Source organism: Vigna unguiculata, chromosome 10 (assembly GCF_004118075.2).
Source record: "Vigna unguiculata cultivar IT97K-499-35 chromosome 10, ASM411807v1, whole genome shotgun sequence".
In the NCBI taxonomy this organism is placed as follows: Eukaryota; Viridiplantae; Streptophyta; class Magnoliopsida; order Fabales; family Fabaceae; genus Vigna; species Vigna unguiculata.
The window spans coordinates 34,556,913-34,573,651 of record NC_040288.1 but is presented as its reverse complement, the minus strand read 5'-3'; the positions used below and the strand labels follow the sequence as shown (position 1 = coordinate 34,573,651).

Sequence of the window (16,739 nt, the reverse complement as noted above, 5' to 3'; positions counted from 1 at the left end):
AGTACAAAAAATATGTAAAAACAATAATAAATTAATTTAGTCATTGTTAATTTAGTAATTGTTATAATTTTTTTGATATAATAGTATTAAAAATGTTAATTAAATAGTTAAATTAATTAATTTTATTATTATTTTGTTGTTAAAAGTTTACAAAATTAGTCATTGATGATTTCTAATTTTATTGCTAATTTTAAATTGATAAAAGTTTATAATTTTTTATTTCCTTCATACGTAGAGATGACAAAATGGTAATCTGAATTTGGTTCTTCGGAAATCAAATTCTAATCTGAAAAAAAAAAATTCTGTACAAGTAAATATCAGGAAGTGTATGTCATCTGAATTTTTTTAAACAGTGCTACGTGAGAAAAAAAAAATCTGAAAACTGAACATTTAAAAAATTATTAAAAATTTATAAGAAGATAGAATTGGATTTTGTTTAGTTCTGAAAGAGAAAAGATACATGAAGCACCGCCTCACCTATGCATAAGACACTGACAAGACGTGCTTCCGACATCATCAGACCACACATTCATCGGTTTTCATCCATTACCATAGATTAGTATATTTTTTTTTATGGCACACTGTTCATTTTAATTACAGAAATAACATTGTTCGATTTATTGGGGATTTTTTACCCATCCATATCCAACGACTATTCATTGTTTGTTCTTTCTTTCCACGTTTTAAATGCGAGTTAAAATCTTGATTTGTTTTCTGTAACAGTGAAAAGGTGAATGGGTCACTCACTCCACCAATTACTTGGAGTTATAGGACGAAATTAATTATTACCTTTTCTCAGATAATCAGAAGCAAAACAAATATTTAAATAAGTAATATAATCTATATTTCTTTAATGCCAACCATTTTCTATGGATCGTAAAAAGAAATTAATTAAATCAACTCTTATTCTCCTTTTTAAAAATCCAAACATTTATTATAAAGAAAGAACAGTAAATAGTACATAAGTATGGTGAGTAAAGAAAATAAAAATACTGTAGCCTGTGTTTGTTTTCTAAAACTACTGTAATATACTATATTATTTGGGTACGACACTGGTGACTGATTGAACCCTTTCAGAGAGAAGTGAAGATATTTTTCTTTGAATGCTTTCCCCATTTTTTCTTGTGCGTGCCATTTTACTCGGTTTTCTCCCGGTAGACTACTACAGCATGATCCATATATTTAAACTAAGTTTAGCAACATTCATTTTTCTTCTCAGTTTTCCCTTCAGCTTTTCCTCTCTTCACAACTTTCAGTTTTTAGCTTACGATTTGGAATAGTGACAAGTAAAGACACATCACAATTCTCGATCATCCGATTTCAATAAGACAGGTATATATAATTTGCATTTGCTCCTTTCTCTATACCTATCTACCTATATAGCCTCTTTCCTATTTATGATTTAAGAAATTTTGTTCATCGTTCAAATAGAGATAGATAGATATATAAAGTGCGTGTTTCCATCATGGCTTTACAAATATAGCCCCATACAACTAATTTAAGCCATGATGATCTGTAGTTCTTCAACACAACTTCTTTCATGCAATAATGAAGTTTAACACTGCGCAGCAGCTTCGAAAAGGTAAAAAATGGAGTACTCGCACTGCTGACGACTAACAACAGCTTTCCTGGTTCTCAGTTTCAAGGTATGAGATCCTTAATATCCTTCCCAGTTGCTTCCACTGTTTTAATGTGATCTATTGCTGAAACGAATAAACCAGACAAATATATTTGCCAGCTGAGCACCAAACATAGGTACACACAGATCCATTATGAAGTATATAGATCTACTCCTTTTCAACCAAAGTGAGGTGTACTAAGCGTTATTTGTGTTTGCAAGAGACGATTTGAGTCTATCTACAGAGATAAATTTGCGAAAGAATATAGAAATCCTATTTCGTTATCTAAGAATAATTTTTTATATTTTAATCTAATAATTTTTTATTTATTATATGAATCAAATTATACATGTTGAAAATGTATCTATTTCATGTTGAAGGGGTGTATTAGAATTCCACTTTCCATTAAAGATAAGATCAACAGTCCATACCACACATTAAAGTCTATTTCATAAAAAAGAACATGAGCGTAACCATATTAAGAATACAAATATTTGATTTGAGTGAAAGGTGCAGAAAATGACAACCTTATATAACATTGAATCAATTTTATAAGATCGAGAAACACTTAAAACCTATTTTATAATTGAGAAAATGAGTGTAAGCATATTAATTTGGTGAATAAAAACGAATTGCTATTGATATAACAATTATAATAAATAAAGAAATAAAAGATAATTAATATACAAAGTGTCCTAAATCTACAATATATTTATGTAGCTTCACAATTCAGTTTCCTCATACTGAACAACTTGTTCAAATTTGTTCTATTTTTTTCGGTACCTTTTTCCAACCTTGTCCTCAAGATGGCTAACTATGTACCTTTCCAATTCAATTTTCTCATGCTCGTCTTTAAATGTGTTAACCAATAACTGGATCTAGGAAAAACTAACTAAATTAAAATTTTTATCATCATTTTTTAATGTACTAGAAATAAAATATGTCAATGTTTAGATAGAAATTATAACTATATTCGTTTCAAATTAGAATACAAAATTTAAAATTAAAATATTTGTTAAATTTATAAACATTAATAAGATTTAATTGATAAAATTTAGAAATATTTAAAAAATATATATATAAAAAAAAATATTTAAATTAAAAAATATTTTAAATGCATGTTTATTTTAATTTTTAAATTCTAATAAATCTCTTTTATAAGCACTAATAAAATTTTAATATATCACTCAATTAAAGTCATGCAAAGAACAAATAATAAATTAATAATAATAAAATTGTAATATAGATCTTCTATTTTTTGAATTTCAATATATATTGGATGGTAATAAAAATAATTCATAACAATTGTATTAAATTTTTATATTATAGTAAATAAATTTTTTTATACAATTGTAATGATAAAATTATAGTATGATAAAATGAATTACAAAATAAAAAATATATGTAAAAAAAAATTAAAATCATATTCTACATGATAAAAATAAACCAGCAAATAAAAATATTAAAAAATTATCAAATGTGTGTTTTAGAAATAATTTAAAAGACTATTGAATCAAATCGTATAAAGGAGAACAAATGTATAATTAAAAGTATGATAAGATGAAAAATACCTTATACATCTAAGAAAACTTTTCAAATATCAACATAATCAATGATTGATAGATAACGAAAATTGTTTTAGCGAAACAAAAGAGTTTTTCAAATGAAACAAAATTTAATAATAACAAAGTAAAAAAAAATTATATTACCTAAGAAATAAATTTGAGAATATTACCTAGTAAATAAATTTGAGAGAATATTGAATGAAATCACACAGAGGAGAATAAATGTATAATTAAAAGTATAATAAGATCAAAAATACCTTTGAGAGCTAAACAATTTTTTCAAATATCAGCATAGTCACATAGTCAATAATTGATACAGTAGAATTATAAAATGCATGTCTTAGAAACAATTTGTGAGACTATGGAATTAAGTCTCACAAAAGAGAACAAATATATAGTTATTAGCATCATAAGATGAAAAATACCTTAGAGATCTAAGAAAATTTTTCAAATATCAACACAGTTGATAGTTGATAATTAACGAAAATTGTTTGAGCAAAATAAAAGAATTCTTCAAATGAAACAAAAATTAATAATATCAGAGTAAAAAATATAATTTTTTTATATTATCTAGTAAGTATACAATAAATTAAGAGTGTTAAACATTCTCATGTGAAAAAAAAATATAATAAATAAAAATGATAAAAATTTGTAAAAATATTCTAATATAAGACAAATAATATTTAATTGACATATATTAGTACATCATGACAAATCAAATAATTAAAAAAAATAGAAAGTGTGTACTATATATATATATATATATATGTATATATATATGTATATACATATATGTATATACATATATGTATATACATATATGTATATACATATATGTATATACATATATATATATATATATATATATATATATATGGATTTTAGTGAGTTTTTTGGGGGGCCATGCCCGTCGTTTAAAAATATATTATTTTAAAATTTATATATATATATATATATATATATATATATATATTTTGTTATGAAAATTAATAATAACAGAGTACATATTTTCAACCATGATACTAAGATCTAATGGTTGGATTAGAGGAATCATTTCTTAAGATTTGAAGAATTTTGGTGGAGATTTCATAATAGTTTTTTGAAACTTAACCATTAACCACGAAACATTCTCAAATATGAGAGTATCCAATGAGTAAGAAGTGAAATAGATGAAATTAGAAAAACTTATTTAAAATCGATTATATATCAAATACAACTTAAAAACAGTCATTTTTTTAAGGAGAATTCTATACTCAACTATATATAGTTTTGTTAAATTAATAACAATAATTAAATATTTAAATTTTATGGATATTATTTTGACTCCTTCAAATTTTTTAGTGAAGACCTTGCTGACATATATATATATATATATATATATATATATATATATATATATATATATAAAAGATTACTTAATAGATTATGAATATTTTAATAATTTAAATTAGAACGGGATATGACGGGGGCAAGTATTATGACGGATATGAGGACAAAATGGATATATTCATCCTTATATCCATCCCATAAAAAATTGAGAAAGTTAAGAACTCTCCATACCTAATCAATACAGGGATTTTCTGTTAAAACAAAGACGAATTCGGATAATATACACAGGAGTGAATTTAATCTATCATCCCTGACAAGAAACAAAACCTATACCATTGACACTAAATATAAAATACCACAAACACTCAATGGTGTGTGACTAATACATATTTTGAATTTGGTATCAAGAATAAATGAAAGTCATGAGTGCAACGTAATACCTTCAAACAGCATAAATTAATATATATATATATATATATATATATATATATATATATATATATATATATATTATTAGTTAATACACTTTATATAGTACTCGAACATTTACATAAAAGATATTCTTTTATATGATAAATAATCTATATTTATTCTTCCTTCCTTTTTTAATCAAATGTTGTATTATTAACGACCAAACTTTAAAAAGAAAAAGTAACTGTTATGATTTGTTTTTAGCTCAAACGAAGGTGAATATTTGAAAAGCATCACATGAGTAGAAGTGTCGCTGTCAATGATCCATGGACCAACCCTAATCCACGATTAGAAATGTCAATTTGGTTAATAACGTGGATTAGTCCTAGCTCATTCTTAATTAAGCGCCTTTCAAGGGTCCAAATGAGGGATGAGTGAGCAATCAAACGGACATTTGATCAATCAATTTTTGTTACAACATCAATTATATCAACTATATAATTAAGAGAATAAAGTAACAGGGATTGATGTGAATATTTGAAAACCATTACATGAGTAGAAGTGTCACGCTGGCCAATGACTCATGGACCAACCCTAACCCATGAGTAAAAGTGTTAATTTGGTCAACAACTCGTGGACCAGTCCTAGATCACTCTTCGTTAAGCACCTTTCAGGAGCCAAATGAGGGATGAGTGAGCAACCAAACAGACATTTGATCGATCAATTTTTGTCATAACATCAATTATATCAACTATATAATTAAGAAAATAATGTAATAGGGATTGATGTTGATGGAACAACACCTTAGACACCATGCACAAAACGCAGAGAAACCTTTTTTTTGTTAAGTTCTTCAAAGCCTTTTCTATGTTATAGTTCTACAAATTTTGGTGTTAGTTTATCCATTATGCAAGTGTTCCAGCAGCTAAACCAACTCATCCATTGAGAGAGCTTCCCGTAACTAAACCAGCTTGTCAATTGGGGAGTAGAAGATAAATTGTGACTTTCATTAACTAAGTGGTTTATTAGCCTAGAAAAAGTTCGTCCTCTCCTTTAGGTGAGACCTTTGTAATTATAGGTAAGAAAAATGTCGTTCACATCCTGAGTGCCCACCTCCCCTTAAACTCGGGATGGGTGGATTGCTATTGCAACTGACAGCATGACTTGTTAGTAGGTAAAATTTAACGATTTACACACTTAAAGATCTCTAGAATAAATGATCGAAACGATGTCGTTTCATATCCTTCCTTAAGGTCGGTTCAAGATCGGTTCATATCCTTCATCAAGGTCGGTCCATATCTTTCATTGAGGTTGGTTCAAGGTCGGTCCAAGATCGGTCCACATCCTTCTTCAAGGTCGGTCCAAGATCGGTCCATATCCTTTTTCAAGGTTGGCCCAAATCCAGGGAGGTCACCTCAGCCAATGATAAATCTTTATCGAATCGGAATTAAAATGATCATGTTGAGGTCGATCATTTCTTAGACGATACACCAAGTTTTATGTTTACATTTCAGTCTCAGGTCTTCCTTCAACACAAACAAATACATTGTTTTCTATGATATGTGAAGGTTTTAAGAGGTTTGGATTTTGTTTTCAGTTATCCAAATTTTTTATTTACATTTCAATCTTGGGTTTTTCTTCAACTTATATAAAGGCAACTTTTGTATTGTACATGTCTTTTACGGATACCAAGTGTCTAAAGAAATTGTTTAAATATATTGGTTAAAAGTTTGACATTTACCTTGTGTTTGGATGAAGTATTTCAATAATTCTAAAAAATTGAAATGCATTGCATTTGAAATTCTTGCAATTGAATTCCCTTCATTTTTTAAATAATTTGTATATGATTTTGGAATATCTTTCATTTCAATTTCTTGTTTGGATAAAATAATTGAATTTCTCTTATGAGATAAAATTTCATTTTAACAACTTATTTTAATTTTGAAATTAAATTTAAAAAATATAATAGCCAGCTTAAAATATTTAAATTCAGTCAAATTTTGATCGAACTGACTAGATTGAATTCGACCAAATTTTTGCCGGCATAAGCTCAGTCCAATTTGGCTAAATTTAGTTTGAGGTCGATTCTGCCGAATTTAGCCAAATAAATGAGTTGTTGTTTTAAATTCTTACCCACACAAGTTATTTTACTTCAAAGAAAATCATATTCTCTAAATAAATGAATTACTCTCTTAAATTGCCTAATCCAAACACGTCATTAGGCTTTACTTTGTTATTTTGTTACTTTGAAGAGACATTATTTCACTGTTTCATTTCTTAAATTTTGATCTATCATGTGTTTGCAATGTTTTAAGTTGATGTTGATTTTGTTGTCATTCCATATGTCATTACTTTGAATATATTTTTGTATTTCTGTTTTAAGTTAATATCTAATGGGTTTTATAGTTTTAAATGCAGAGTGAAAAGTTTTTGTGCTTCTATATGTATGATTATTGTGATACAGGATCATGAAAAGGTTAGACATTGAAGTTTATATTTAATTAATACCTTTTATGTGTATTTTTATATTTTGGTAATGTACTTTAACGTTTTAGTTCTATTTGTTGCAAGAAATAAATATGACAAATTTTTTATGTGATTATTGTTCACTGTAATTGCTTATAATCGCTTTGCTTCTTGAGGTTATGTTAAGTACGTTAATATAAGTCGATTTTGTATGTAAAATATTTTTGAAAAGTATGGTTAAATTTTTATTTTGAATTTAGTTGTCATGTTTATTTTCAGGTAATGGTTTTAAGCTTATTCCCTGGAATAACAAGTTTCAGCTTCTACCCTGGAATCTCAACTTCTGGAACAAGTCAAGTAGTCGAGAACAACAACAGGAACATGTTGAGATAGGACATCATTGTAGAGGAACCCATGTCTTACAGGCTAAGCTTAAGGTCCAATTCAAAATAGTTTGGAAGCCACATATAAAGCATGGTGAAAGGTGAAGTTGTTTACAAGGTGAAGCATAGTAAAATATCTATTTGGGTACAACCTTTCATAGAGAAGTGAAGATTTTTTCTTTCTAGGCTTTTCCATTTCCTTGTTCGGTTTTCTTCAGGTAGACTACAAAACTAAGTTTAGTGACAAGTAAAATTCTGGATCATCCAATTCCAATAAGACAGGTATATATTTTGTTCCTTTCTCTATACCTTATATCCATGCCATGTCTATTCTTACTTGAGATTGTAAGAAATTTTGTTGGACGAAATAAGTTTCCTGCAATAATAAAGTTTAACATACAGCAGCTTCGAACAAGTAAGAAATGGAGTACTTGGTCTTGTGAAGACTAAGAACAGCTTTCCTCATTCTAAGTTTGTGGCACACTTAAGGTATGAGATCCTTATAACACCCTTCCCAGTTGCTTGCACTGTTTTAATGGATCCGTTTACTGAAATGTACACTTCACTATACAAAGTCAATTATTTTTATTAATTTTATAATCAATAATCTAATTACATATTTTATTTAAAATTATTTTATGATATGGTAATAATAGTATTAATAATTTTACCATATTCAAAATATTAAAAGTCTAATTATATCATATAATAAATGATTATTTAAAATAAATTGTGTGAGAACTTTAAATGTCTCAAATTTACATTAAATTAAAAACAGCAAATGAGAACTTTATTCATTTTCCAAAATATACATAAAAATATTGTAGTCTTAACTCAATTTTAAGTACATCCTGCAATAATAGCCGGTGTGTTGTGCCAATTGTTCAAATTCTGGTCTGTAACCTACAACAACAATTAGAGCAGATCAAATTAGTGCTAAAGTTAGGCCTAAAAAATGCCCAGGCAAACAAAATGTGACATTAATTTTGTCCACCACTTATAATTAGAAATTCTCATTTTCAGTACTCTATATATAAAACATCATATAATGGAAAAATTTAGTGTAAAATCATCATTTTAATTCACGATGTGAATAAGACTAATTCCTCGTGCCTGGTGGTCCATAATGGAGCAACTATAGCTGCTGCCAAAAAAGGTAAAGAACAATAAAGTCCAAAATTGAGATCCTAAGAAAAGAAAAGAAGAAACATATTGGGGGAAATCATAAAATCACAGAAAGGGGTAAAAAGCCAATACAAAACTACCAATTGCTAAAAAGATCATTCCAAAATCATAACTCTAAACTTTAAGTCATATCCTAAGTCTCAAAACATGCACCCCTACCTTGGACATATCCGGAAGAACCTATCAAATATAGTTATGTTATTTTAGTATTACCAAATTAAAATTCATTTACCAACGGTTATGCTGAAGCATTTGGTAGTTTCAACAATATGCCTTGAAAGTGTCAGTGAAGCATCAAGAATAAACATAGATCTTTTATATAATCACCATAAAGCCATAAACAAGCATATATAATCACCATAAAGCCAATTGAATCTGGACCCTCAAAAACTGAAATATCTCATTCTGGTTAACACCAAAAGATCTGCAAAAACATTAATCTGAAGTGCTTAAAACATACATAGTTGATCATTTAACAAAAAATGTACCAATATACGTGGAAACTATAGTCACACTTTTTAATTAATCAAAGAATGAGAGCAAAGAAATTGCAGCAATTGCTAATTTGATATATGAAAGTAATTTAGAGACAATAATTTTGAAGCCAACCTCACAATCTGGTGGTGTTGATGGAGGTGTTTTAGCTGCATGTTTTATAACCAAAGTATTTGACTAGAATGTACTAGTGCCTGGAGGGGGGACCTTCTAAATAAACTTCTAAATAAACAAATGAAGATTAGATTAGATTCAAATTAAGACATAAATCTGACAAGTTAGTGTAATTAAAATAATCGAATATAGATATAAATGATCTCATAAATTTTAACACAATGTTGATTGACTTGACCTTAGCACATATACCTATGATTTCATTACTCATTTAATATTACCATTTTTTATTTATTTATTTAGTTACTGATTCGTATGTTTTCTCTTACATTTTGTTGGTAAAGAGATGTAGTTCCACCTTGTACAAGGTAATAACCAGGCTCCAGGGATGGATTGGTCGGGGCCCTTTGGCAAAGTTGTAGAAGGAGTGATTAGTTTTGTATGGAGACACAGTGTGCGACACGTGACTTACATTGTCCGTTATAAGCAAAGTGTTCTTGAACTGAAGGATAGCGTTAAGGATCTTGGATATGAAAAAGATAAGATAGATCATCAATGTGATGAGGAGGCTGTCAGAAATCTAAATAACATTGAAGGTAAGGTTACCGAATGGAATCGAAAAGTGAGTGAAATTGAGACTAAGGTGGAGAAGTTTGAGAACGATGATGGCCATAAAAGAGCCCGATCGATCAATTGTTATGTTATTCCATACTTCTGGAATAGACACAGATTAGGAAGACAAGCAACGAAGATGGAAGTGGATGTTAAAAATCTAATTGATAAGTCCCCTAAGTTTGATGAAATTTCCTATAGGCAAAACCTAACATCTAATGAGGCCACATTGTCTAATTTTGACTTTATAGAATTTGATTCAACAAAATCCACAATGGAAAAAGTAATGAGACAACTTGAAGATTCCAACGTGAGAATGGTCGGATTGTATGGGCGAGGTGGTGTGGGTAAAAGTGCTTTAATCAAAGAAATTGCAAGGATAGCTAGAGACAAGAAGTTGTTTAATGTGGTGATTAAAGTAGAAATCACAATCAATCCCGATCTACAAAAAATCCAGGAAGAAATTGCTTACGTGTTAGGATTGAGATTGGAAGGTGAAGGTGAAAATGTGAGAGCTGATTGTCTACGAAGAAGGTTAAAGAAAGAAAAAGGGAACACCCTTTTAATCTTGGATGACCTTTGGCATAAATTAGATTTGAACAAGTTAGGGATTCCCATTGATGATAATGATGACAATGATGATTTCAGTAGTGATAACAAGGATCCTAATCACAAAGGGTTGAAAAGAGAAAAAATCATTGGTGGTCACAAGGGGTGCAAAATTTTGCTAACTTCACGTGAAAAAAGAGTATTGGATGTCGAAATGGACGTAAAACCAACTTTTTGTGTAGAGCAATTAGATGACAAGGATGCTTTGAAGCTTTTTCAGAAGTTGGCTGGAATACATAATGTAATGCCAGACTCTAGACAAGAAATTGTGAAGTATTGTGCAGGGTTACCGATGGCAATAGTTACAGTTGCAAAGGCATTAAGAGGTAAGAGCGAGTTAGTATGGGAAGCAGCACTTGGAAAACTTAAAAAGCAGGAATTGGTGGGAGTGCAGACATATATGGACATTTCAGTGAAGATGAGTTATGACCATCTAGAAAATGAAGAGATCAAATCCATTTTCTTACTTTGTGCTCAACTGGGCCATCAACCATTAATTATGGACTTAGTGAAGTGTTGTTTTGGTTTGGGTATACTTGAAGGCGTCTCCTCACTTTGGGAAGCTCGAGACAAAATTAAGATAACAATCCAAAAGCTAAAAGACTCGGGCTTACTATTGGATGGAAATTCTGATATTCATTTCAATATGCATGACATAGTTCGAGATGCTGCTTTGTCTATAGCAAACAAGGAGAAGAATGTTTTTACTCTAAGAAATGGAAAACTAGATGACTGGCCTGAACTCAGCAGATGCACTTCTATTTCTTTATGCAATTGTGATATCATTGACGAGCTTCCTCTAGTCAATTGTTCAAAACTTATTTTTTTTCAAATAGACACTAATAATCCATCTTTGACAATCCCTGAGAAGTTTTTTGTAGGAATGAAAAATCTCAAAGTTTTAATATTGACTGGTTTTCATCTACAAAGATTACCACCTTCGATCAAATACCTATTAAAGCTCAGGATGCTTTGTTTGGAGCGGTGCACCTTAGAGGACACTTTACCAATAGGAGAGCTAAAAAAGTTAAGAATTCTTAGCTTCTTTGGATCCCAACTTAAAAATTTGCCAACTGAGTTGGGGTGCTTGGATAAGTTACAACTCCTAGACATCAACGATTGTTCCATACTGGAGACTAATATTCCACCTAATATTCTATCAGGTTTGAAAAATTTAGAAGAGTTGTACATTAGAAAGAGCTTGATCAAAATGTTGGTGGAAGGAGAGCCAAACCATGGTCAAAATTCGTTTCTTTCTGAGCTAAAGAATTTGCATCAGTTAAAAGTTTTGGACTTAAGCATCCCATGTTTTTCAGTTTTTCCCAATCACTTGTTCTTTGACAAGTTAAAAAACTACAAAATTGTGGTTGGAGACTTGGAAATGTTTTCTGTTATAGGCTTTAAGATGATTGATAAGTACGAAACGTACAGAGTTTTGGCATTGCAACTGAGTCATGACACTAGCTTTCACTCCCAAGAAGACATAAAATTGTTGTTTAAAACAGTACAAAGTTTGTTATTGGGAAAGGTAGATGATGTTGTTAAAGTTGTTAATGAGTTGAATATAGATGGGTTTCCAGATCTGAAACACTTATCCATCACAGATAGCAAAGCCATCAAATATGTCAATTCAATGGAATTGTCCAATTGTGTAAATGTTTTTACCAATTTGGAATCTCTATGCCTTTACAATCTGAAGAACTTGGAGATGATATCTTATGGTCCACTTACAGTTGCTTCATTCTCCAAATTAAAGTCCATCAAGGTGAATATGTGTGATCAATTGGTGACTCTCTACTCCGTTTACATGGTGGAATTTGCTAATAGTGAAGAATCATGTGAGATTTGTAAATATAATTCTTACTTGGATAAATTTTGTGCTAGTCTAGAAACAATCGAGGTTTCTGAATGTGAAACTTTAAAGGGAATCATTCAAATACCAATGAATTATGATAACGTTAAGTTTCTAAAGTTGCAGACTTTGTCATTCCAATCGTTACCATCATTTACATGTTTTTATACCGAAGTGGAGGAGTCTTGCTGGCCACATCCGACAAAGCCTCAATCTGAAAATAGTAGTAGTGAAGAAGATCAGAAAAGTGATAAGGCACCTCCTCTTTTTGGTGAACTGGTATGATATTACAAATTTTTCCTATAAGTTAAATAATTTGTTCAACTGTTGTAAAATATTAACTGTGTATGTGTTTGCAGGTTGAAATTCCAAACTTAGAGAACTTGAATTTATGCTCAGTCAACATCCATAAGATATGGAGTGATCAAGTCTCGTCAAGTTTCTGCTTTCAAAACTTGATAAAATTAGTTGTGAAAGATTGTGATAAATTGACATACTTATGTTCGTTGACTGTGGCTAGTAGTTTACAGAAGCTGAAAAGTCTTATCATAAGTGAGTGTCCAATTATGGAGAAGATCTTCGAGACAAAAGAAAGTAATGCAGATAAGGTGTGTATCGATGTAAATAAGTACATATTATTTTTAGTTGAGTTAATATTATGTTTACGGTTCTTAACCACATTCTACACTTTGTGGTTTTTGTTTAACTTCTAAATGTAATTATTGTATGTTTTGATAAAAAATGTAGGTCTGCGTCTTCCCTAAGTTGGAGGAAATCCACATTACCAAAATGAAGAGATTAAGAGATATATGGCATACTAAAGTGAACTTTGATTCTTTTTCTAGTCTCATTTCGGTGAACATTGAAAAGTGCAATAAACTAGACAAGATTTTTCCAAGTAACATGGAAGGATGGTTTGAAAGTTTGGACAACTTGAAAGTTTCTAAATGCCAGTCAGTGGAAACGATTTTTGAAATCAAAGATTCTCAAGAAATAGATGCATCTGGAGGGATAAGCACAAATTTGCAGGTTATTCTTCTTGAAAAACTCCCAAAATTGAAGGAATTGTGGAACACAAATCCAAATGGAATTCTTAACTTTAGAAAACTTCGGATTATAGAAGTATATGGTTGTGGTGAGCTTAAGAATTTGTTTCCAGCTTCCGTGGCAAAAGATGTTTCAAATCTTGAACGCATGTCGATATTGTATTGTCAGGAAATGGTGGAAATTATTACATGTCAAGATGCATCAGAAGCTATCGATGATCCATTAGAGTTTCCCGAACTAACCTATGTGAGATTATATGGTCTACCAAACATCAAATATTTCTATAAGGGGAGATATCCGATAAAGTGCCCAAAATTGAAGGAGTTGAGTGTCAACGAGTGTTTGAAGCTTAAAACATTCTACAAAGAAATCAGTAAAACATCAGAGGAAGAAGAAAGTTTTGTTTTCTCAGCTCAAAAGGTAAGCAATGTCCCACCTTTCTCAAAGTTCACAAGAAGAAAATGTGTAGTCAATTTTTTTTCTTTATATATTTAGTAAAGAATACAAAATATAAAGAGAAGTAAGTAAATAAAAAATAAAAGAATATGAGAACTAAAGTAAAAATAAATATTTTTTGGATGAGGAGAAATAAAGGATACATTAAATAAAAATGGAAACTTTTAAGATTATTTAATTTTAAAAAGAAATAAAGGAATGTTATTTTACTTTTACAGTGAATTTTATTCACAATAATATATTATTAATATTATTTTTATTAAAATTTTCTTTTTTGGGGTGTAATAAAAAGTTTGTAATTTAGTCTTGAATTTCGGACCTGTCTAGTTTTCTTAAGATGGAATTAACGGTATATATATATATATATATATATATATATATATATATATATATATATATATATATATATATATATATATATTTGATTCTCCACTATTAGTTTATAATTAGTATAAGTTTAAATTCTAAAAGTTATAAAAAACATTGTTTTAGGTAACTAACATTTCTTAAAAGAAAAATAACATTAAAAACGTGGTTTAACTAATACTATTTTATTTTCCAGATATAGGATCCTGAAGCTTTTTGGGATTTCTCTAAACTCACATTTTTCTTTTAAAATCATGCATTACCACTTCCATGACATAAATATTATTAAATGAAAATTTTAAAAGTATCATGTTTCTATTTTAAGTCATGATCCAGGTCTTTTAAAATTATTTTTCTATATTTTAGTCAAACTCTTTATGTTTTAACTTTCGTGTCAAAATGTCTTTCAAAATTTTCAATTTCTACATCTTTCCAATAATTTAAAATGTGTGTTATAATTTTTAATGTAACAAAGTTCGATGCATGTTTTTGTTGAGTGTGTGAGAGAGTAGTGGTTGAGTCATTTTCATTAATGCATACATGGTGCTGTCATTTTCTTCTAACAGTAGTTAATATGCCTTGAAGGCATTCAGGTCAAGAACAAAAAACCAAACAAAAAGAAAAATCATAGACAATGCTGTTCCGAAACAAATACCATTTAATGAAAACTACAAAAACCAAACAAAATTTCTAAAATCAAACAAATTTGAAAGGGGTGTAGATGCATTTTACTTCATTACTTGTTCATAGAATTTACTTTTATTTGTTTTGTTCTCTAGGTATTGTCCAAGTTGGAGTACATGGAAATTGACTTCATGGAAGCACAAAACTTGTTACCCAAGTACCCGATGCACTATCTAAAAGAACTTAGTTTGATTTCAGTAGAAGGTGTTGATTTTCTTAACCAGTTTCCATACAGAATGCCAAATCTAGAAAAGCTAAAATTGTCTTTCTCTATAGGGTTTGAACCAAGAGCAAATTTAGCGCAACAAGAAAGATTGGTAATCGCATTAGAGCTGAAGGAATTAATTTTGTTGAATGCAACGATAAAGGATCTAGGATTTCCAATTCTACGAAGGCTAGAGCTTTTAAGCTTAGAACAGTGCCATGGATTGAGCAATTTAAATCCTCCCTCTTTATCGTTTACATACTTGACATGTTTGAAACTGAAGAATTGTAGGGGATTAAGGAATTTAATGGCATCCTCCACCGCAAAAAGCATGGTTCAACTCAAAATAATGAAGGTAATCGATTGTCATAAAGTAGAGGAAATAGTAAGCAACGAGGGAAGTGAAGAAGGGATGATGATGATGAAAATTGAATTCAGCAAATTGATTTCTATAGAACTTGTGGGGCTGAGGAGCATGACTAGTTTTTGCAGTTACAAGGAATGTGAATTTGAATTCCCATCATTGGAAATATTGATTATAAGAGAATGCTTGAAGATGGAGAAATTCAGTGTGAGAGAGCCAATAGCACCAAAGATAAAAGATGTATTTGGTGTGGAAGGAGATGAAAAAACCAAATGGCACTGGGAAGGTAACCTGAATGCCACCATACATAAAATTTTCAGTGATAAGGTAATTATTAACTTATTTATATTTAATACTATTTCTTCTGATTTTATTAAACATCTTCTGTCCAAACCACAATCGGAAATCGGAAATTGCAAATCCTTGTTTTTAGCATAAAAGCTTTAAATGGTAAGTATGTTGAGTTTTTCAAAGATTTAAAGTCCTTTTATCCATTTAATAAATTAGACGTGGTTCATCTATTTTTAAAGCATTCAATTTAATATAAATTGCCTGAAAAAGCATGCAATGTTATGATTTCCTTGTAAACAAAAATACGCACTGGCCAACGTCTTCATATTTTCTTTCAATTAAAAATTGATACTAAGCGATTTTCACACAACACAGTTAGAAACTTTTCACTGTGTAATATTTTAAGAGCTTTTTTTTTAAATATATATTAAAAATTAATGTTTTGAAAATAAAGTAAGTTACACAAACCTGACGGTAATAAGTTAATAAATTTAAATTTGAAATAATTAAAAGTTTTTAAAAATATTTTAATAACTTTACTTGTATATATATATATATATTCATTGTTATCACTATGAGTACTTTTAAATTAATAAACTTATTTTTGGATGTATAACTATTTTAATAAATTATCCTATTACATTATATATACTTGTCTAAATATATAAATAAAATAGTATTACTGT

General features: G+C 29.3%; 2 protein-coding genes across 2 annotated transcripts; both read left to right on the top strand.

Moving 5' to 3' along the window:
• Positions 1 to 9,920: 9,920 nt before the first annotated feature.
• On the top strand, positions 9,921 to 12,925 carry LOC114165594 (probable disease resistance protein At4g27220). The gene has a single exon (XM_028050179.1). The coding sequence runs from the start codon at positions 9,956 to 9,958 to the stop codon at positions 12,923 to 12,925; it is 2,970 nt and encodes a 989-aa protein (XP_027905980.1). The 5' UTR covers positions 9,921 to 9,955.
• Positions 12,926 to 13,027: 102 nt separating this feature from the next.
• LOC114165593 lies at positions 13,028 to 16,216 on the top strand. Its single transcript, XM_028050178.1, has 4 exons — positions 13,028 to 13,248; positions 13,388 to 14,107; positions 15,289 to 16,089; positions 16,196 to 16,216. Exons 1-4 carry the CDS (start codon positions 13,207 to 13,209, stop codon positions 16,214 to 16,216), a joined length of 1,584 nt encoding a protein of 527 aa, XP_027905979.1. The 5' UTR covers positions 13,028 to 13,206.
• The last annotated feature ends 523 nt before the right edge of the window (positions 16,217 to 16,739 follow it).